At 40.8% G+C, this 20,385-nt stretch overlaps 1 protein-coding gene across 4 annotated transcripts in view; it reads right to left on the reverse strand.

Annotated features, from left to right (window-relative positions):
* Nucleotides 1–2,523: 2,523 nt before the first annotated feature.
* LOC117666704 (germ cell-specific gene 1-like protein) overlaps nt 2,524–20,385 on the reverse strand; it is a 28,878-nt gene continuing 11,016 nt past the window's right edge. For 3 of the 4 annotated variants that reach the window (XM_034419511.3, XM_034419509.3, XM_060692800.2), the window contains 5 exons: nt 11,810–12,337; nt 7,792–7,839; nt 7,267–7,419; nt 6,360–6,471; nt 2,524–5,051 (listed from right to left, as the gene is read on the reverse strand). In XM_034419511.3, coding sequence (XP_034275402.1) covers nt 4,703–5,051; nt 6,360–6,471; nt 7,267–7,419; nt 7,792–7,839; nt 11,810–12,122 — 975 coding nt within the window. In that variant the 5' untranslated portion in view covers nt 12,123–12,337 and the 3' untranslated portion in view covers nt 2,524–4,702. Of the gene's footprint in view, nt 5,052–6,359; nt 6,472–7,266; nt 7,420–7,791; nt 7,840–11,809; nt 12,338–12,464; nt 15,034–20,385 lie in introns of those variants that run through there. The other variant, XM_034419510.3, reaches the window with a different exon arrangement.

The raw sequence follows: 20,385 nt of genomic DNA on the forward strand, positions 1-20,385 counted from the left end.
TATCAGATTGAGAAACCAAAATTGGAAAAAATGCGGGAATTGCAAAACTGATAATACCCAGTATATCTATAAAGCAGGGCAAATTTGGACGTTTAGAATATGTGTTTTAGGAAAAAAGATGAGATCAATCAAAGACTAATAGATGAAAGGATTTCAACGGATACCAGCAGGCGATCTTTAATATTTAATGTACAGTTTAAATATCTAGTTTGTGGTCAGCAGTTGAGGAAATAAATGGCTGAGAAGAGAAGAACATGTAACTAGAAAGTTTTTTTCATAATATTTATGATATAGATCTTCTTTCCCTTTGTATTTCATTAGATAATATAGTAAAAGTACTGTACCTTTTTTTTAAAAAAAAAGACTTTTTTTTTTTTTACCCAATCCCTAACCCTTTTGCTGCTCTGGGCCCTTTCCAGAGGGAATAGACCAGTGGGTCTCAACCTTCCTAATGCTGCGACCCTTTAATACAGTTCCTCATGTTGTGGTGGCCCCCAACCATAAAATTATTCCTAAGACCATTGAAGATATGTGTTTTCCAAAGGTCTTAGGCGACCCCTGTGAAAGGGTTGTTCGACCCCCAAAGGGGCCCCGACCCACAGGTTGAGAACCACTGGAATAGACCCTTTCCAGATGGGATAGGCTATTTATGAGACCACACAGAAAACTGCCACCAATTTTGTTTTGACCTCTCCCATTGATCCTCTACTGGTGCATCGGTCCTTATAAATTGTATATGCCTACCCGGAAGCAAGGGATGTTTTTTAATCCATCTACAGGTACTTGTTGAATGGCTGTTCTTGAATCCCAGAATTTGATGTCCAACTGTTGTTCAGATGTTCAGCAGTTGAACACTGCTGAAATTAGAAAGGGGCTGTACAACTATTGGGAGCAAGTAAATCTTAAAGAAAAGGGAAGATTTGGGGCACACGGTAGCCCAAGAATCCATAGAAATGAATATCTAAAGATAATGGATTCTTGGGCTAGAGTGTGCCCAAAATCTTCCTTTTTTATTTAAGATTTACTTGCTCCCAATGGTTATACTAAGAGCCAGTTAAGGACCCAGGCTAGAAACTGGGAGAATATGAGGTCTAGTCCCATTTTAGATACAAATCCAACTGAATAATAATAATAATTAATAATTAATAATTAATAATTAATAATTAATAATTAATTTATTATTATTATTATTATTATTATTATTATTATTATTATTATTATTATTATTATTATTTTATTTCTATACCGCCCTTCTCCGGAAGGACTCAGGGCGGTGTACAGCCAATTTAAAAACACAAGACACAACAATGATTAAAAATTAAAATGACTTTGAGCCAGTCACTCTTGCTCAGCTCTAGGTTTGGTCCAGCAGTTAAATCATCAGACTAGAAACCAGGAGACTGTGAGTTCTCTTCATATCTATGTATGAAAGCCAGCTGGGTGACTTTGGGCCAGTCATTCTCTCAGACCATGATGTCAGGCCAGTTGGTCAATTCCTGGAGCAATCATGGATTAACACTTGGTTGATCATCCTCTCCCCCAAAAGTGGACCCATCCTCTGAAGAGGGGAACCCCCTCTTGCTCAGTCCTAGGAACAAGCCGAGGGGAAACACTTCCAAAAATCTTGCCAAGAAAGTTGCACGGGTTAGTCTAGAAGTCAGCACTGACTTGAAGGTTAAATAAAGAACCAACCAATCGGGTGAGTGGTGCATTGATTTGGATGGAACAGACCATCTCAGATAAGCTGTTCCTGTCAGGATGCAATATACCATTATTAATATCATTACTCTTATATATTGCTATTATACATTTATAATATACAATCATAGTATACAATTTTATATAATATGCTATTATTCATATATATTCTTCAATATAGCAGCCTTTCAGGAACTAACCATACAATGTTTCCCTAGTAATAACTCCCACAAGAGTGTAGGTGACATTCTTTCCTCCAAACCTTTAAAGGTAATGCTTGAATTAAGCATGAACCAGGCCCATTCTGGAATCAGGACCGCTCTTTTCTAAACCAAATTGTTAGGGTTTAAGTAAGGAATCTCCATCCCACCCACCCACCTCCAGTTAAATTCTCCGGGAAGGACAGACTTCTAGATTGACTCTGTTTTGATGGATTATTTAGGTGTACCAGTTACAGCTCAAAATTACAACTGGACAAGAGATAAAGGATTTAGTTCCTTGAGATCAGGTTTAAAATTAGAGCTAAATTCTCTGTTCCTAGAAACAGAAGTTCCATTGCTCAAGTGTTCTTTCTCAGCAGTGTAATTTACAAAGAGGAAGACAGAGATTTTTAAATGGTTCCTATTAAGACAATTGGAAATCACTCCTACTTGCCCATCTATGAGATCACACAAGATTCTCTCTGGAGATCCTAAGCTGCTGTGGTGGGCTTCATACTTCTGATGCCCCTGCTTGATTTTCTTTTCTCTTAAGCAGAGAAATGAGGAGCAGCTGGAAACTTCCTCCTCCCTCCCCCACTTATGAAATGAAGCAGACTGACACTGATTAATTCCTTAATTTCTTTAATCAACCAGAAATTAATGACTCTTGCTCTTCCTTCATTCCCTACAGATGAGAAAATTGCATGATGCTAAAGCAGATGAGATTAACCAGACAGCTACAAATGGGTTTCGGGGGAGGGCAGGGATATTTGTGGGGGGGCAGGAAAAGGGAGGGAGGCCAGAGAGCAGAAGCAATGCTGCATGACAAAATAGGGGGTGGGTGGGTGAAATTGCAGGGCAGAATATCTGATCCAAATGGCTAAGTCATTACTTGGAATAACTGGGGGAAGCTATACCTACTCTATTACTCAAACAACCATACTATGCACACACTATATCACAAAAGATACTTGAGCATCTTTTGATAGCAGAGTTTCATGTCCCAGGGGAGTAATTCTACAACACTGAAAGCTGAATTTTGGCACACAGGTTCTCCAAAGTGCTTCTACCAAATACTCCACAAACCAGTTGGGATGACAGAACAAGGTATGGAAGTGCCCCGTTATGCTACTGAACCAACCTCCAAATAGGAGAAAGCAGAAGGCAGGTATGTGTGTGGTGGTGTAGATGAGCGTAAGAACTAAACAATGACTTTTCACATTCGTCTGAACTACTCCTGCATTATTAGAGAGGATCTCGAAAATATATACATATACTAGCCATCATACAGGCCAACTCATCCTGGACAGATGAGGGTTTTTCCACCAGAAGTTGAAATACACCAAATGGAAAAAAGCCTATCCAGGATCTACTTCCCCTGAGGCCTACTGTATCCATCAATGTAAGTGAATGCCCCAATAGCTAAGAAAGATTATCAAAAGAAAGCCGCTGGAATGAGTTGCAGGGGGCTTTGACCAAATTGCCTCTCAGAAACCACAAGAAAAATGGAGACTCTAAGAGTCTACAGCAGGCCTGGTGGTGATCTAACAGAATATTGCATTGTACAATTGGGAGGCAGGGTATGGGGAGAGATACTGGTAGCTCATGATCCTTTTTGATTTGGTAGGATATTTTTTCTATGATCTCCCTACATCTTTAGAAAGATCTCCCCCCAAAAATATGTATGACCTGATGAAGTTTCTAAGAGGACATTTAAAAATGAGAGTGGAAATGATAATAATATGGGCATTTTGATTCCAATCAATGCTTGGACGATAACTTAAACTTTCCTTTACAGGTAGTTGTTGGTGAGATTAATGACCTAATTAATGGTTACAGTGTAATGAGCTGTTTCATTAGTAATTTTCCATCATTCCTTGATGACTTGAAAAGCTTTTGGCCAACAGGCAAAGAGATAATATTACAGAGGATATGAACAGACCTTCCAATTTCTGGAGCATAAAAGTTAAGTGGCACTTTTCCAAGTGAGCCACCAGCTTTCACGAATCAGGCAACAGTTCTGCCAAAACTTAACTGGTCCGTAAGACAGCTCTCTTTTATTTTGGCAAGCTTTCTGTAATTCAGTGCCTAAGATCAGTCACGAAGGTCGATCTCCAAAATCATTTGGTCTTTGCAGCTGAATTGCCTTGACCTGAGACACTCAACAATACCCATCACATCCCAAATCAATAGTTTCCTTTATGGTCTGCTATTGTTCTGACAGGGAGGTTAGATCCCTGGATCTGGCAATCTGCAGAACTCAAGAAAATTGTGAGTTCTAAACCCATGCATGTTTACCCATGAAAGCCAGCTGAGCAATTTTAGCCCAATCACCAGGAGATGGTGAATTCTAGTCCCACTTTGGCATGAATGTCGTCTGGGTGACTTTGGGTCAATCATTAGGCGACAGTGAGTTCTAGTCCCGCTTTAGGCATGAACACAGTGTGGATGATTTTGGGCCAATCACCAGATGAGTTCTAATCCCGTCTTAAACATGTAAAACCAGCTGGATGATTTTGGGCCAGTCTCTTTCTCGGCCAACTTACCCCACACGGTTGTCCTTCTGGGGAAAATAGTAAAGAATATTGTTATGTTTGCCACCTTGAGCTGTACTATATATGATAGAAACATAGGTTAAAAACCTTCTTTAAAATAGGTCCTCAATGATCAGCTATGAAAGTTACTGAGAGGTTCAACAGGGGAGAGAAGAAACATCATTAAACCTAGATGCGTGAGGGAGTGAATGTGAGAGGGAGAAGAGAAATGGTGGACAAGGGTCTCTTTTTCTACACAATCTCCTCTCCTCAGCAAGGTTCCCCATCATCCTCATCCTTGGTATCTCCAGTGTGACTCCTTGGAAGGCCAGAATATCCTCCTGAACACTCCTTTCGGCCCCCACTGAGAGCTAAGCGGCCGGGTGGGCTTGCAGAGAAGTCTAGGGATTCACTGACACTGAAGATGTATTTCTCCCATAGGAAACGCTCCAGGTCAGGATCCAGCGTTGGTGAGTTGGAACCCCGAATGCTCCCCGTTGACGCGGTGTATTTCTCAAAAATCTGCCGACGGTACTTGAACTCCAGAATAGTCTTGGTGTAAGTGTTGAGGGTCAGCACCGAGGCTGACATGCAGAGAGTGAAAGAGAGCCAGGCCAAGCTGTGGGGAGAACATCAGGAGAGGTAAGCAAAGGAGGAGAGAACATGACTTGAATCCTTTGGCCATTGGTACCCTGAGGTCTTCCTCAAATGTCCATCACCATTCCCAAACATTTATCCATTCGCTCAGACGCACTGCTTCATTCATCCACAAAGTTCCCTCATCTCCAGAATCTCAATATTAAGGCCAAGGTCAATGTCTCCTCTATTATAAATAAAAACAGAAGCTTCGGTCCATGAATTTTAAATATGCTTCGTTGCAGAGGTGTCTGAGACAGTCACGACAACAGTTGTCATTGGGCAATTAAAGTCCCATCCCTTTCTTGGCCTACATAAAAGGAACAAGGATTCAGTCATTCTATCATAGCTATCCTCTTGACTTTTTTGAAGCCTCTGCCCGTGGATACCCACCTCTTGATGTTTTAGAATCATTCCTCTTTTCCACTGTCATCTTTTGCCAGTTTTTCAAGTAAGAAAACCAGGCTTCTTGAGTTATTAGACAGCTTTTTCTAAAATATCTCTGGAGATTCAGGATTTTTATATTTTGTTGTTCTTGTTCATTCAGATTTACCCTCTTTGTTTTACCCTCCACTATGCTATTGTCATCAAAAATGAGCAGACCATACATTTTGGTAGATCAGAATCTCGTGCTGTTTATCACAGGAATTTACGATCAGCCACCTCTTGGATCGTATAACCATTCTTGGACACTTCCAAATCTCTTCCTCCCCCCCCTTTTTTTTTTTCTACTTTGATCAAATCCTCTCTTTTCTTCCATCCTGACCTGGTCCAAAGAATTACAAGACAAGGGGTACTTACGGGACCGCCTTCTGTCACCAATTGCCTCCCACCGCCCAGTTCGCTCTCACAGAGAGGGCCTCCTCAGGGTGCTATCAGCCAGACAATGTCGGCTGGCGACCCCCAGGGGGAGAGCCTTCTCTGTGGTGGCACCTACCCTCTGGACCGATCTACCCCCAGAGATACGAGTGATTCCAGACCTCCGGACTTTTCGTCGGGCCCTAAAAACTTACTTTTTTCAGCTAGCCGGGCTGGCCTGATTCCATGTTGGTTTTAACGTTTGATACTGATTTTTAATTGATATGTTTTAAATTATGGGCCAAATTTCATTAATTAGTTTTAATAATTATTTTAACTTTTGTGTACAAATGTTTTTATTTTGGCTGTTCACCGCCCTGAATCCGAAAGGAGAAGGGCGGTATACAAATTTAATAAATAAATAAAATAAATAAATAAAATAAGGTGGCAAACTCTAAAGGGGAAAAGATCCTCCTCAAAGCTGGCTACTCACCCAAAGGACCATCCATAATACCATGTCTGGGGCCTCCAATCTTTTGGCCCCAGGTTTACAGCTACCTGAAAGACAGTCATGTACATCATATGGGCCACCATGCCCAGGAGACCTGTGGAGAAGAAGAGGCCCATAAGCCCATTCAGCCACAATTCCTCTGCACCCTGGAAATGTTGCAGGTAGCAATCAATAGCCTAAGTGGGCAAGCAGATATGCCCATATACATACACATGCAAAATCTAAGAGTAAGGCTCTCCCCAGTGCATTCAGGTTCTGGGTTGATTCAACAAAATCTAAAAGTAAGGTTCTCCCCAGTGCATTCTCTATAAAAGAATGGATGTGTAGAGTGGGGAAAGGAATGATGGGAATATGCAGGCAGTCTTAAACTTACAACCACAATTGGGACCTGAATTTCCATCACTAAGTAAGGCAATAGCAATAGTAATAGCATTTAGACTGATATACCGCTTCGTGGCATCTCTTACAGCCCTCTCTAAGCGGTTTACAGAGTCAGCATATTGCCTTCAACAATCTGGGTCCTCATTTTAGCAACCTTGGAAGGATGGAAAGCTGAGTCAACCTTGAGCCGGTGAGAATCGAACTCCTGGCAGTCGGCAGAGATAGCCTGCTAATACAGCATTCTAACCACTGCGCCACGGCGGCTCACGTTACAACAAGGCAATTGTTAAGTCAATTGCACCCAGTTTTATACACCCCCCCTTTTTCCCCACATTGGGCATTAATTAAGATTTCCTAATCAGCTTGGCCACATTGCTAAGAATTCTGGGAGTTGAAATCCACCCCTCTGAAAATGGCCAAGATTGGGAAATCTATATCAGCACTATTTCTCAGACATTTCTGTCTACACAGAATAAAGGGATGGACAGGGATGGGCAAGTAGCAATACCTGACAAAACAGTGATCACAGCTGCGAAAGCGTTGATCTTGAGGCCATCAATGAAGTTGGCATAGTAGATAGCATCTAAACACATGAGCAAGAATCCAATACTCAATAGGATGATATAAAGAAATTCGGAAGCGACAGACAGCCACAACACTCCTGCAGGAAAAAGAAAAGGGTTATGGGGAAGAAAGAGGCCTTGTAGTTGCTTCACTACCAGGAAAGAAGAGGATGGCAGCGGCTAAATTATTCTGTTACCCCGGAGACTGACTGAAGCTTTTCCACTGGCTCTGCTTATAAGATTCAAGAGCCCAGCTGGGATGGGCTGAAAAAAACGACAACAAAAAAGGCATTTGGAATGACTGAGTGCAGGGTGAGAAACCACAAGGCCTTTCTATCTCTTTGAGAAGGCAACACTTGATTATCTGAAAACTTTATCCCAGAAAAATAAGCTTTGCAGTACTTACGGAGTTGCTTCCCACTCATTTTGCACCTGTATGTGTTGGCCTATTTTGCCATCCAAATTCTCACCTTGTTCTGACTCTGGAGGCAGCTCAATGAAACTCCGACACTTCTCCTCTGGCGTGAGGGGAACAGTGAGAGAAGACAGTGACAGGTTAGCCACAGCTGCTGCTGTACGTGACAATGAATGCCAACATTTTGTGAAGCTCTCCCTCCCCTGCGCCCAGGAAAAGAGGATCTTTCGGTTTCTGCTGCTGACTAGTGGCAGGTAGATCTGAGTTGATCTCAGCAAGAAAGTGCACAAGGTTGAGAAGACAAAGAGATTATAGCAAGGCACCAAAGAAAGAGTGCCGTAGTCCGAATACCATTTTTCCTCATCTACAGTAACTTTCTCTAATCAAAAACCCTCTAAATACATTGGATTTTGACTCTCAGAATCCCTAGCCAGCAAAATCCAGCTGGAGGCTTAGGACGTTGGAGAGTATTTGGGTTAGGTAAGGGTTAAACCATGACTTTCAAAGTTGTTTTGAATTTTAAATAGAATAGAGTAGAATTCTTTATTGGCCAAGTGTGATTGGACACACAAGGAATTTGTCTTGGTGCATGCGCTCTCAGTGTACATAAAAGAAAAGACACATTCGTCAAGAATCATACGGTACAACACTTAATGATAGTCATAGGGAACAAATAAAGTTCTCAGTTTCTCTAGCTGCACTCTAAATTCTGATTCACAAGGTCTGGCAACCTTGTCCAGCCGCTGGCCCCTCTTATAATAATTGGGAGACTTTGGTACTAGGTACCTTTTCCATAATGCTGTGAAGGGAATGTTTTGGAATCTGTGCTGAGAAGTCAAGTTAGTGAACATGTCCATCTTCGGACATTTCTCAAAAAACAAAAAAACAAAAAAAACAACCGATGTTCTTTTCCGAAGAATTCTCCAATGAAAGTAAAATTTGGGTCTACTTCCTCCCTTAAAATTGAATTTGACTGGCTACAGGTAGTCCTCAACTTATGACCGGACATTTAGTGCTAGCCGAAGCAACTATGAACCTACCTTGGAGCTACTTGCAACCCAGATTTGAAGTTTTGATGATCCTCCCCAAATCAAATGACTGAACTTCAGACACTTGGCAACTGGGCTCCATTTACAGCCATTTGAGCATCCAGTGGTCACATGACTTCATTTTATGACAGTTATGCTTTTATTTCCAGTTTTAGGGAAAACCATGCCCCTTACGAGCTATTGGTTTGCTTTGTGATCAGTGCATTTGCTTAATGACCACTGCAAAAAAGGGCATAACATTAGGTAGGTCACGTGGTAATTTACGACCATGATGGTCCAGCTCCATTATAGTCGTAAGTTAAAGACTATCTCTACTGTGAGTGGTACTGAACAGTATTGCTTATACACAGCTAATTTTACCTCCTTTTAATCTACTAAGCATGTTTTCTGAGTTGTTACAATACACTGAACTATGAAACTGCCAGGTTTATTCAACATAAAAGGATTAAATATTACTGGCTAGTTGTGGTTCAGTGTGCTAGGCAAACAAAGGCCCTCTTTTCCAAACTGTACAGTTATTTTGTGTAAATTAAACAAAATTAGAGACAGCCTGTAATACTCTAGAGAAGTTGTTTCTGTACTGTCTGGGCCTGGGAGTTCCAAATAGGACTTTAGCAATAGCTAAATGGGAGCACCATTTTCCCATTTCTACTTCAAAATGATTTCGATCAAGGTGAGGAATGCCCTAGATTTTGAGGAAGTGAAATAGGACGATTCTTTGGACAGAGCCTTTCATGTCGTGCATCAACTGCAACTGCAACCTAAACTTCTAGGGCAACCTCTTCTTTTGGTTGTGTCCTCATATGAGATGGTGCAGTGCAGCGGTCCCCAACCTTTCTGGCTTGGCCGCCCAGTACAACGGGGGAGGAGAAGATGGTTCTGTGTGAGTGGCAGGTGCACACACGCACACAGCTCCATTTGCACACTTGCGCAAGGGCCAGCCGTTCACATGAGGGGAGCTTTTGCGCACGAGGGCAAGTGCCCACCGCTCAGTCGAGGGGAGCTTCATGCACACACATGTTCACCCGCTGCTTCTGCAGCCCGATTCTGAACGGGCCCCAGCCAGGTAGTGGGCCGCAGTCCAAGAGTTGATGTAATGGGCTGTGGGGATAACCTTGAGGAACAGGAGGAAGAGCTGCAGCCAAAGCAACAGTCAAATAAAAGAAATTTTGAGTCCAGAGCAAGAATGTAATTTGAGAAAGTATTTCACACTTGACCCTCGCTAGAATAGTATCAGGGAGAGGCTCATTCAGAGTTGCAAGATTCTATTATTGTACCTATAACAAAAGTAGTTTTTATATTCATGTCTTTAGCGTTCAAGTCTGATCCATCTCAAAGGCCTTGGACTCTTTTTTCCCTTAACACAACATAGGTTTTACTGTGGTTCCAATCTTATACAAATCACTAACCATACTGTTCGAAGTACAGGTAGCCCTCCATAAATTGTTAAGCAACTATTCAAAGTTATGACAGGCTTCCCCAGAGCTACTTATGACTCAGTTTCAAAGTTCTGATGGCTGCACCCACATAACTTGTATTCACATGACCACATTTTGATGCTTGGCAACGAGCTCACTTTTGCAGTCTCCCGTAGTAACATGACTGTGATGGGTTTTTAACCAGTTTCTGGCATGTACTTTTAGTTTCTGGGAAAAGAAGCCCATTGGGGGGAAACAGATCTACTTAACAACTTCCACACTCACTTAATGTCTATGGTGTTCACTTAACAACCACTATAAAAAAGATGGTAGAATTGGGCATGGTCACTTGATGACCTGTTTAATGACCGTCATGGCCGTAATTCCAAGCTTGATTCGTAAGTCATAAGTCAAGGACTGCCTGCACAAGCAGGTGATCGTTAAGGGTTGTAATCAGCTCAGCGCCTCAGTACAGGCAGGTCACCTTGTCTCCAGTCCGTGTTCCAAAACCTTTGTTCCAAAATCTTTCTAATTTAGACAATAGCAGCATCTGGTTCTTTCCACTTGGAAAGTTGGATCAGCCTGAATCGCGACCATCCAGAATTGGCGGCCAGGGTGTATCCATTAATCATTGACTTTAACTCGCCCCACATTAAAATAATGAGGGCAGACCCCCTTAAGGTCTCATTAGTGAGGCAGAATGGGGGGTTGGCAATTAAGAGAACCCCATTTACGCAGCATACGCTTCTCCAGGGCTCACAGACTTGCGGAAAGCACTTTAACACAGCTGTTTCGCCATGCTCTGAGATACAGGAGGGAGAGAGCAGGTGCCAAGATTTGCAAAAGTACAAAAAAAAAACAAAACCTCAGGTGGGGATGAAAATAACCCACCTCCAATTTTCACACAGAGGGCTGAGCAAGCCAAGGGTTTTGATGGCATCTTTCCCTGCTTTGTTCAAGAGAAGAAACCGTAGTGCTAGTGCCCACATTCTAACAATTCATTGAAAAAAATCCTGTGTTTAATCAAATAGTTTTTTTTAAAAAAATTATCTGTTGTATTTATCTCGTCCTCCCTCCCAAAAAGCTCACAAGTCTTTCCCTTCCCACTTCCCATTTTATATTCCAACAATCCTCCAAAGTTATCAGATCAAGAAAGAATAATTGTGTAAGATAAAGTTGGCCCAAGGGCCTCGCCAGGGTTTCTGAGGATATGAATACTAAGATTTCACTTGCTACTGTGCCATTCCTTATTATCGTTGTTGGTTATACTACATCACACAGAATAGGTCAAATCTCAGTCACTAGTAATTTAGAAAGAGGATCCCAGACAAAAGTAAAGGAGAAAGAGATAGGAAGGTCTGGCTGGAGAAAAAACTCTTGTGCTCTTACTTATAAATTGGCCATATTAATCCCTTCTTATAAAACTCTACTTGTTAAGGTCCCTTGTGGCCCCTTGAGGTTCTCCTACAATATTGTCTACATTGTTTATCTAGCCAATTCCCCCCACCCCTCCGTTTCCTTCTTAGAAGCTGAAACCATGAAAACATTAAAGTCTAATCACAAATACAGTCATGGAATCAATTGCCCATGTGACCCTCTTTAATACCTCCATGATGTTCTTCACACGACAGCCAGAAACCCGTGTGGAAATACTGAAAAGCATACTTGTCTTCACCCGTCTCCCAAATGTACTGGACTTTGTGGGGATCCACCGTCTCATTTGTATCCATGGTCCCATTGCTGTTGTTGGGTGCGCAGTCCCCTTTCTTGACCACTGAAAGGCAGGGTGATTTCACCACTTTGTGGGTCCCTTCACACCAATAGCTGGTGCTGAAAGCCGACACAGAAAAGCAGAGGGCAAGACAGTTGAGGCCCAAAGAAAGCATTGAGCGAACTCTTCGGCTTAATTGAATCATCATTATAGTTTCCCCAGAGCTACAGGAAGAGACAAGGGTTGGTCCTTGAGATCAAACCCAATTGTTCAATGTCGCTCTAAGTGGTGGATCGATCAGACGTCTTCTGGATTTAGTGAATAATTCTGCACAAGAATCCGGTGGCAAATTGCTTCTCCAATTTTCATCATTCCCTCATCTTTATAAGCAAAGAATGGGCTGTGTCCAACCAAGCAATCGCCCTAAAGAAAAAGAAGCATGTCAGGAGTTAAATCTGGTTACTTGAGGATATATAAGGAACAGAAACCAAAGTTTTCTGAGGAACAAATGGGATCCAGGATCAGGAGGAAAAACACGGTTTGCGCTTACATTCCAAAGGATGTGTGCCAATGAGATTGAATGAACAAATAGATGGGTGCCATCAATCCTAGATGCTCCCTGATGACAGCTCCTCATGTGACTGAGCAAAAGATACCATGCAGCTAATCCTTCACGCCTTAATAGATTTCAGGGTGTGTATGTGTTTGTGGTAAAAAAGATGGGAAAGGTAATGGGGAAAAATGGGTTATAAATGGAAGGTGACAAAATTCTGCGCTCGGCCCTCAAAAAAGTCTGATAAAGCTTCTCTGTGTTATGACTCAAGGTTTGTGGATATTATCAGCAAGATAAATGGCTTGTGCTGAATATTTTAAAAAGATCTTTTTTTAAAAAAAAATCTTCCTTTTGACTAGCCTTTTCTTCCTTTTTACTCCCCTGTTAATAAGAACAAAACCTTTCAATCTGAATAAAAAGCAGAGACAATCCTAAACCCTTCCTAACGTTGAAAGACCATCAATGAATTTAAAGCAAATGCTAAAAGTCCTTTGGCATGCCACAGAATCCACACATCATTTAGGATGCTTTTCATCTCTTTTCTGTAACTAGCAAAGCCTCTTTTGAAGAGCTAAGGAAGCTTTCTCAATTATGGACATCTTTTTCCAACCTTCCATCATTACCATCTGCCACCCATATAGTTATGAAGGGGTTGATATAGGTTCAGGGAGTGAAAAAAATCTCCCTCTTAGGCTGCAGAGATCAGCTTACTGGATGGTGGCACTGTCTTACATTCCATACTACTAAATTTACATACTAAAATTTATCTTCGGCTATTACAAAAAGACCTAGAAACTTCCAGAGGCCTTACCTAACTCTAAAATGCTATCTTGGAGACCCCTGATCAGAAGCTAATACTCTTTAAGGTGAACAACTAGCCATGTCAATGAATCTCCCATCGCATTTTCCTTTTCTCTCTCTAGAGCAACAGCATGGGAACTAGGCAAAACATTAAGGTGGCCCCAGTTTTGGGAGGAACCCAAGACTCCAAAAAAAACCCAACTCATAAGATTTAGCTTCCTAGGCACTCCACAGTTTATTGTGCCTTAGAGTGGAAAAGCCAAACCTAGAATTCTAGGAATTCCTAATTATTTCAAACGCCTCCCCCCACTTTCTTAAATCTCCCCTAGTTTGCTTCCCAGCAGCTCTGTTGGGTCCATCAGGCTCGTTAAATCTGTTTAGAACTGGATCTTTGAGTGCAGCCTATCCAAAGCAAGTGACTTGCTTAGCCGCTGCACCCACAACGCTGCCTCTCCTTGGGACGAAACGCCTCACAAGATGCCTTGTTGATCCTGCTTTAAGAATTATTTCTCAGTCCTCTTCCTCTCCTGAAAGAAGAAATTGTCTTTCTGAAATCCATGGCAGCTCCTTTACAGTTCTCTCCCACAAACTCTTCTTCTTCTTTTAATTATTCATCACAATTACAAGCCACAAGCATGCAGCGGGCTGTGTCAAATCTTTGGAGTTCTGCCAGTTCAAACTGTTGCCCAGAAGGAATGTCAAAAATCCAGTGTTCGTGCTGAAGAATAATGGAAACAAATACAGGAAGAGAGGAAATCTGTATCTGAAGGAGTGGCACCCTTGTCAGAATGGTCCAGCAGTTCACAACCCAAAAAAGAAGCAATTTGAACCAAGTGGATCAGGCTCTTTATGGCTTGGGGGAGCCGAAAGACTGGATTGCAAAGAGTCCAAAATATCGCCCATTAACAACAGCTCACAATGCCACTTAAACTATATCAGCCACAAAAATCCCCATTTGAAGAAAATATTGGATGTTCAAAATCCAGGAAATGTCGATTCCCCTTCTTTAACAGATCCAAAAGAAGGTTGCTCAAGAAGTGATCTCAAACACAAGTATCATGGGTGTGATTCAAGATCCCTCGGTTGATAGATGGAGACTAATCCTGGAACATTTGACCAAATTGCTCCTGGACCATCACACCAACAGAGGAATGAAGGTCTATCCTCTTAAAAAAAGAAAGGAAGAAAGAAAGGAAAAGAAATTTAGCTGGTGCTAATAGACAAGATGCAAGGATCTTCAGCAGAGAGATAGATTCAAAGAGCAACTCCCAGGAGTTCACCCTGCACCTTGTAAAAAACGCTGCTCAGTTGCTGCTCAGTAGGAAGAATCTCTGTACACCGGCTGGGCTGACTGGAGAGGTGGCATAAGCAGGGTGATAAATGAGCAGGCAGTGAAGAGCTTCGGCACCCTCCAGTGCGACACAGTCCCTGGGGGATAGGAATCAGCAGAGAAGTGGAGCAGCAGCTGATTAAAAAAAAAACAAAAAAACCCACATACACACAACTTCATTAGTGCCAAGGGGTACCAGTGCCAAGTTTGAGGGATTAGCATCTAATAAAGGAGAGAGGAGAGGAAGACAGCACATTACGGAGCCCGCTTTTTAATTCTGCGATCAATCAGCTGGCTCCTTGAAAAGGATGAAAAATTGGATGCTGAGATGAGGGAGCAGCTGGGTCAAAGGTGACAGAGTGGACTGAAAGAGAGAGAGAAGAGGGCAGGGAAAGAGAGAGGGATGGAGAAGGATAGAGACCCGCAGATCAGGTCATGGTCATGGAAGACCGATCAGTAGAAAGGGTGGTCTGATGAACTGGGCTGATCAGTGACACAGAGGGATTATTATAATACTAGTGAAAGATTTCCACCAAACAGCATTTGGGGGGTTGAAAACATTATTGCAGTCTGATGTTTAGAGAACAAAGGATTACAGCAAATGTACACAAGCATTATTGCCTTTTGTATTTTTCCTTTTGGCTGCCCTTGTTCCCCATTTAAAACGTCAGCTCTTGTTTAGCAAGCATGAATACATAGGAAGGCTGGTCAATATAGAAAACGAATACTGAGATAGATAAGGGAATATTTGTCCCATAGCTCAGAGCTGGGCAGGATCAATCCTTACATAAACAAAAGTGAACAGATCGGCCAATATGTCAGTCTAAAAACTGATATGTATCATATTCTATGTGTATTTCACTGCCCAGACAGTTCTGCGCCTCCCTTATGAGATATTTAATCTTTATCTTTGGATCTTGGGTCTCTTGGGATTATCATCTGGCTGGCTATAAAGAGATTGCTTTTGTGTGTCCCATTTTCAATACGATCATCATGTTAGGAAATCAAAGCTGGCATAGACTTAAACACAGCAAAGTAATTAGAGCAGAGAAGATCTAATCGGGTGGGCTGGCAGCCAGAATGCTAGACTTCTAAAGAAGAAGAAGAAATAACAGTGATGCAAGCTAAATGGAGGACAATTGGGAAATGGGAAATGTATAGGCATTGTAGGGTATAATGGGAATAGTCCATTTTAGGAAACACACACACCTGAAGGCTGCATTCAGTTCCTAAATATTTCTATAATCCCGTAAACTGCCTCTGACATCACTGCCAACCTTTGGTGGCATAGATTCTTGCTGTTTTGCACTCAGAAATATGCATACAAAAATAAGACAAGCTGTAAAATAGTCTCAACACAATGTAGAAAACAAAGACAACCTACCCACTCCCCAAATTCCCTTACAAAATCCAAGTAAAGACAAAAGAGGACTGAGTTTGCTTTTGGTACTCCACAAAACGTTATTCCACATCTTTCATCAAAAACCTTCCCATTCCTGAATTCAGACTATAAGGGGATTAAAGGCATCTCAGCAATCTGTTTTCTAGTAGGCGTTTAGGGACTGGACACATCCCCCATGGCAGCCATGTTGTTCCTGGACAAATTTATTTACAGTAATACCTCAGTACTTAACTGCTTTGAAACTCATCAAATTTGGTACTCAGTGCATTTGATGCAGAAATTTTGTCCCGGTACTCATTGTTTGTTTGGTACGATGCACAAGCTAGAACTTGTCGGTGTTGGCTGCCTCATGATTCACTACCCTTTTCAGCTGAAAAAAAAGGGTGACATGTTAGTCATGTGGTTTGTTTGCTGCTTGTTGTTTTTAGTACTGGTCATACCTCCTGGGACCAATTAATGACGAGTACCAAGGTACCACTACATTTATTTATGTTAAATTTATTTTCCGCCTATCTCACCACGGGGCTACTCTAATGGTTTTTGCGTCTTCAGCCATTTGACGAAAATGCCCACAACACAACACACTTTCAAAATTCAGAGTATTCCATGAAATTTACTTTGTCAACCTCCTACAAGGAAAATATTTATAATCGTTGGCATGTCCCCCCGGCAAGAATCGCAAGAATATTCCTGGGAGTTTCTCCAGCATGCTGGAAGTGTGGGAATGGTTGTGGGATGTACTATCACCAATGGTGGATGTGCCCCAAAGCAGGCAAATATTGGTCCAAGTTCCAGAACTGGATAGTGGAAATTACAGGATATAACATAGAACTGAAACCAGAGATTTTTTTATTAGGAATGAAACCAGACAAAATAACTAAGGAAAAATGGTACTTGATCCTCAACATCACTACGGCAGCTAGGACATTACACGCACAAGAATGGAAAAACGAATTAATACCCACAGAAAATAAATTGATTTGGAAAATTACAGAATGTGCAGAGGCAGACCGGTTAACGAAATTACTTAGGAACCAAAAAGATTCTGATTATTCCAAATGTTGGAATTTATGGTATAATTGGGTGAAAGAAAAGAGAGGGAAATGAAATGGATTGTATTAGTGGTATAGGCGCAGATTTGTGTACGTTAATTGCAATAACCTTGTATGTATATATGTAAAATATTGTATTTTTAAAAATGAAAATAAACTTTGTTAAAAAAAAATAATTCAGAGTATACCACACTGACCCAAAACTGAGAGGGTGCAGGCTGATGTATCTCAGTATTTTAATAATAATAATAAAAATATCTAAGCACTTCATGTAATATGAAGCTTGTCCATCCCTTAAGTGTCCCTGAAACCAACTGAATTCAAGCTGCTGTACCGGAAGAGATTTATCTATGCCTTATCTCCTATAATTACAAACAGCCCCTGAGTTAAGAATGTCCGACTTAAGGACAACCTCTACATATAAACACGCTGCCTATTACTAAAAATGGCAGATGGAATTCTCCTTCCTTGAGTTGACAAACCATAAAAGCTTATGCAATGTGTTCAGGAATTGCTGAAGCTGCACATTTTTAGCACACAGCCTGTTTGAAGCCATTCCTGAAAGCATTGCTCAGCGTCAGCGGTTCATCGGTTCGAGGAAGGACAATGCCATCCGCCATTTTTAGTAATAGGCAGTCCATTTCATAAGCATGAGTTCGACTTACGTACAAATTCAGGTTAAAGCTGACTTAAGAGCAGAACTCATTCTTAACCTGGAATTCTCTATAACTAAAAATCTTTCATGATAGAAAACACACAATTTATAGTCTCACTGTAAGGAAATGTGATGGATTGTAGTCCAGGAGCAGAGATAATTCAGTTTAGATAGTTTGTGTGAGAGAAAGAAGATGAAGACAGCTCCTCTCTCATAATTTGTGGGTTTGCTTTAGTTTAACAAGATTCTGTCTATAGATGGGGATCAATTTTTTAAAAAATCTGCTTGGCAGAATCACAGTGTGTCTTTCTTGGTTTTTGGAGCCTGATAAAGAGCTCTTCCTAATATTTAATGTAAGGGCCTTTCCTCGCCGTTGAGTTAAAGTATCTCTAACTATCCCTGGGCAGGCAGAAAACTATCAAAGTGAAAATAGTTATCTAATGGCTGATCCATATTTTGCTCCTGCAGCCTCAATAATGACTCATGATTGAATGATACTGACCTCATTTTGCCTGTGCAACCCATAGTAAGCAAAATGATTGGCTAATTCCGCCAGCTTTGCTACTTTACTATTCTGCATGTCTGAAACTACACTGAACGGAAAAATTTCCTAAGAGTGATGGCGCAGTGGTTAGAATGCAGTATTGCAGGCTAAGTTTGCCGACTGCCAGCAGTTCGATCATGACTCAGGCTTCCATCCTTTCAAGGTCAGTAAAATGAGGAGCCAGATTGTTGGAGGCAATATTCTGACTCTAAATATTCTGACTTTCTAAGCAGAGAGGGCTGTAAAGCACTATAAAGCAGTAGAGATGTCTAAGTTGCCTCCCTGAGTTGCAAGTGCTCTATCACTGGAGTTTTCAATAAAAGATTGGACAACCATTTTTCCAGAGTGGTTTAGGGTCTCCTACGCAAGCCGAGGGTTGGACTAGAAGACCTCCAAGGTCACTTCCAGCTCTATTGTTCTATATTCTGTATTCTTCACAGAGGTGATCAGCTGTGACTTTGGGAGTTGAGAGAAAAGATGCTTTTGAAAATGAACCATCCGGTGGGTAGAAATATCAGTGGAATCTTCCCCCTGGCATTTTCTCATACCACTTATGATTATTTTGTGAATTATGTGCAGAAGAATAATTTGGAACAAAACTTCTGGAACAAAATGGAGACTTTGGAGTAGAGTGAGGTTCTAGTTACAATTAGCATAATCCTCATGGCACTGTATATCCTGCATATCCAAATTCTGTGAATGACATTAACCATTCTTGTTACTTGATGATAAATCACATAGGACACAAAATGTACCCAGTGTAAATCATTTTCAACTCACATTTATTCTCTGTACGTTTTGGTTTTTTTCTTACGTGGCGGAACCACATTTTCTTTTATTGATATTGTTTTTAATATTTTTGCAAGCATAACAACAACCTAAAATATAAATATATTAATTAATTAGAGAATTGTATAGAAACATAGAATGGGTAACCAACTTTGCCAATATTTCAAGAAAATGCTCTGACCTTGAAAAAATAGATTTTTATATGCTGTATATATTTTTCAATAATGAAACTGACTTAGGTGCACTTTTGAATATTTTAATTGGCTCAGGTTGAATCATGAATGGATGTTATCCAAATACAATTACAGTACAAAAGATTTATTGGGTACAGGTTAGTGTAATAGCAAAATGTCAATTTTCTTTTGTTCTGTTATATGTATCATGAACCCTAACTATATACAGAAACTAGGTTACTAATAATTTTAAAAGAAAAATGTCTAATTCTAAAGATGATAAATATTTTAATATCACCTTTCAAGGTGAATTACAAAAAGAATGTACAGTTAAAATGTAGAAACATGTATTCAATACACAATTATCTCAGATACGTAGCAGTGCATTACCTACATTTATTGAGAAAAATCAGTGCTTTATAGATAGATTCTTGTCAATTGTTAAAATTCTGTGTTGAAATCATTCAAATTCTACAACCTATCTAAACATATGCAAATCAAACAGATTTACCCCACAATTTTCTTCTCTTAGGATTTATTTTTTACTTATCACAGAATCTGAAGACAGTATATATACCTGTATAGCAAGCACTGTTCTATTTGAAGAAGCGTTTTCTTCCCGATGCTAGAACACAATATATTTTTGCTTGTCACAAACAGTGGATTTTATACTAGAAGTCTAGCTCTCAATCCACTTGATATCCACCGTCCTCTGGTGCTCATGTTCCCGTTTCAGTTCATTTTGCCAATTTACAGCACAGTACAATAAACTACACTCCATGAAAGCTTATAATATAAATGTGCAGAGGAATGGAAGGTTCCTACACATCTTGTCTTAAGAGAGACAAAAGATGAAAAATGAAACTTAAAGGAGAAAGGGGCTGCTGCAAAAGGAAAACTGCAAACTAGATTATTTATTTATTTTATTGGTTCAATTTTTATAGCTGCCCATATCAAGCAAGATTTTTTTTCTTTCAGCATGAATGCTTCTCCCTCCCTCCCTCCCTCCCTCTATCATCTCTTATGACCCTGCATTGACTTGTGGCTTCTGTGGGATCCTCGCTGTTATACTGATGGTGTCAATTTTTGGACCTCACTTCATCCTTGGTACTTCAGTTGCTTTTTGCAGCAAAAATGGGTGCTCTCTCTCACCCAGAACAGGACCAACAGTA

The sequence above is a fragment of the Pantherophis guttatus genome, chromosome 4 (genome assembly GCF_059756535.1).
Source record: "Pantherophis guttatus breed Tessera chromosome 4, ASM5975653v1, whole genome shotgun sequence".
In the NCBI taxonomy this organism is placed as follows: domain Eukaryota; kingdom Metazoa; phylum Chordata; class Lepidosauria; order Squamata; family Colubridae; genus Pantherophis; species Pantherophis guttatus.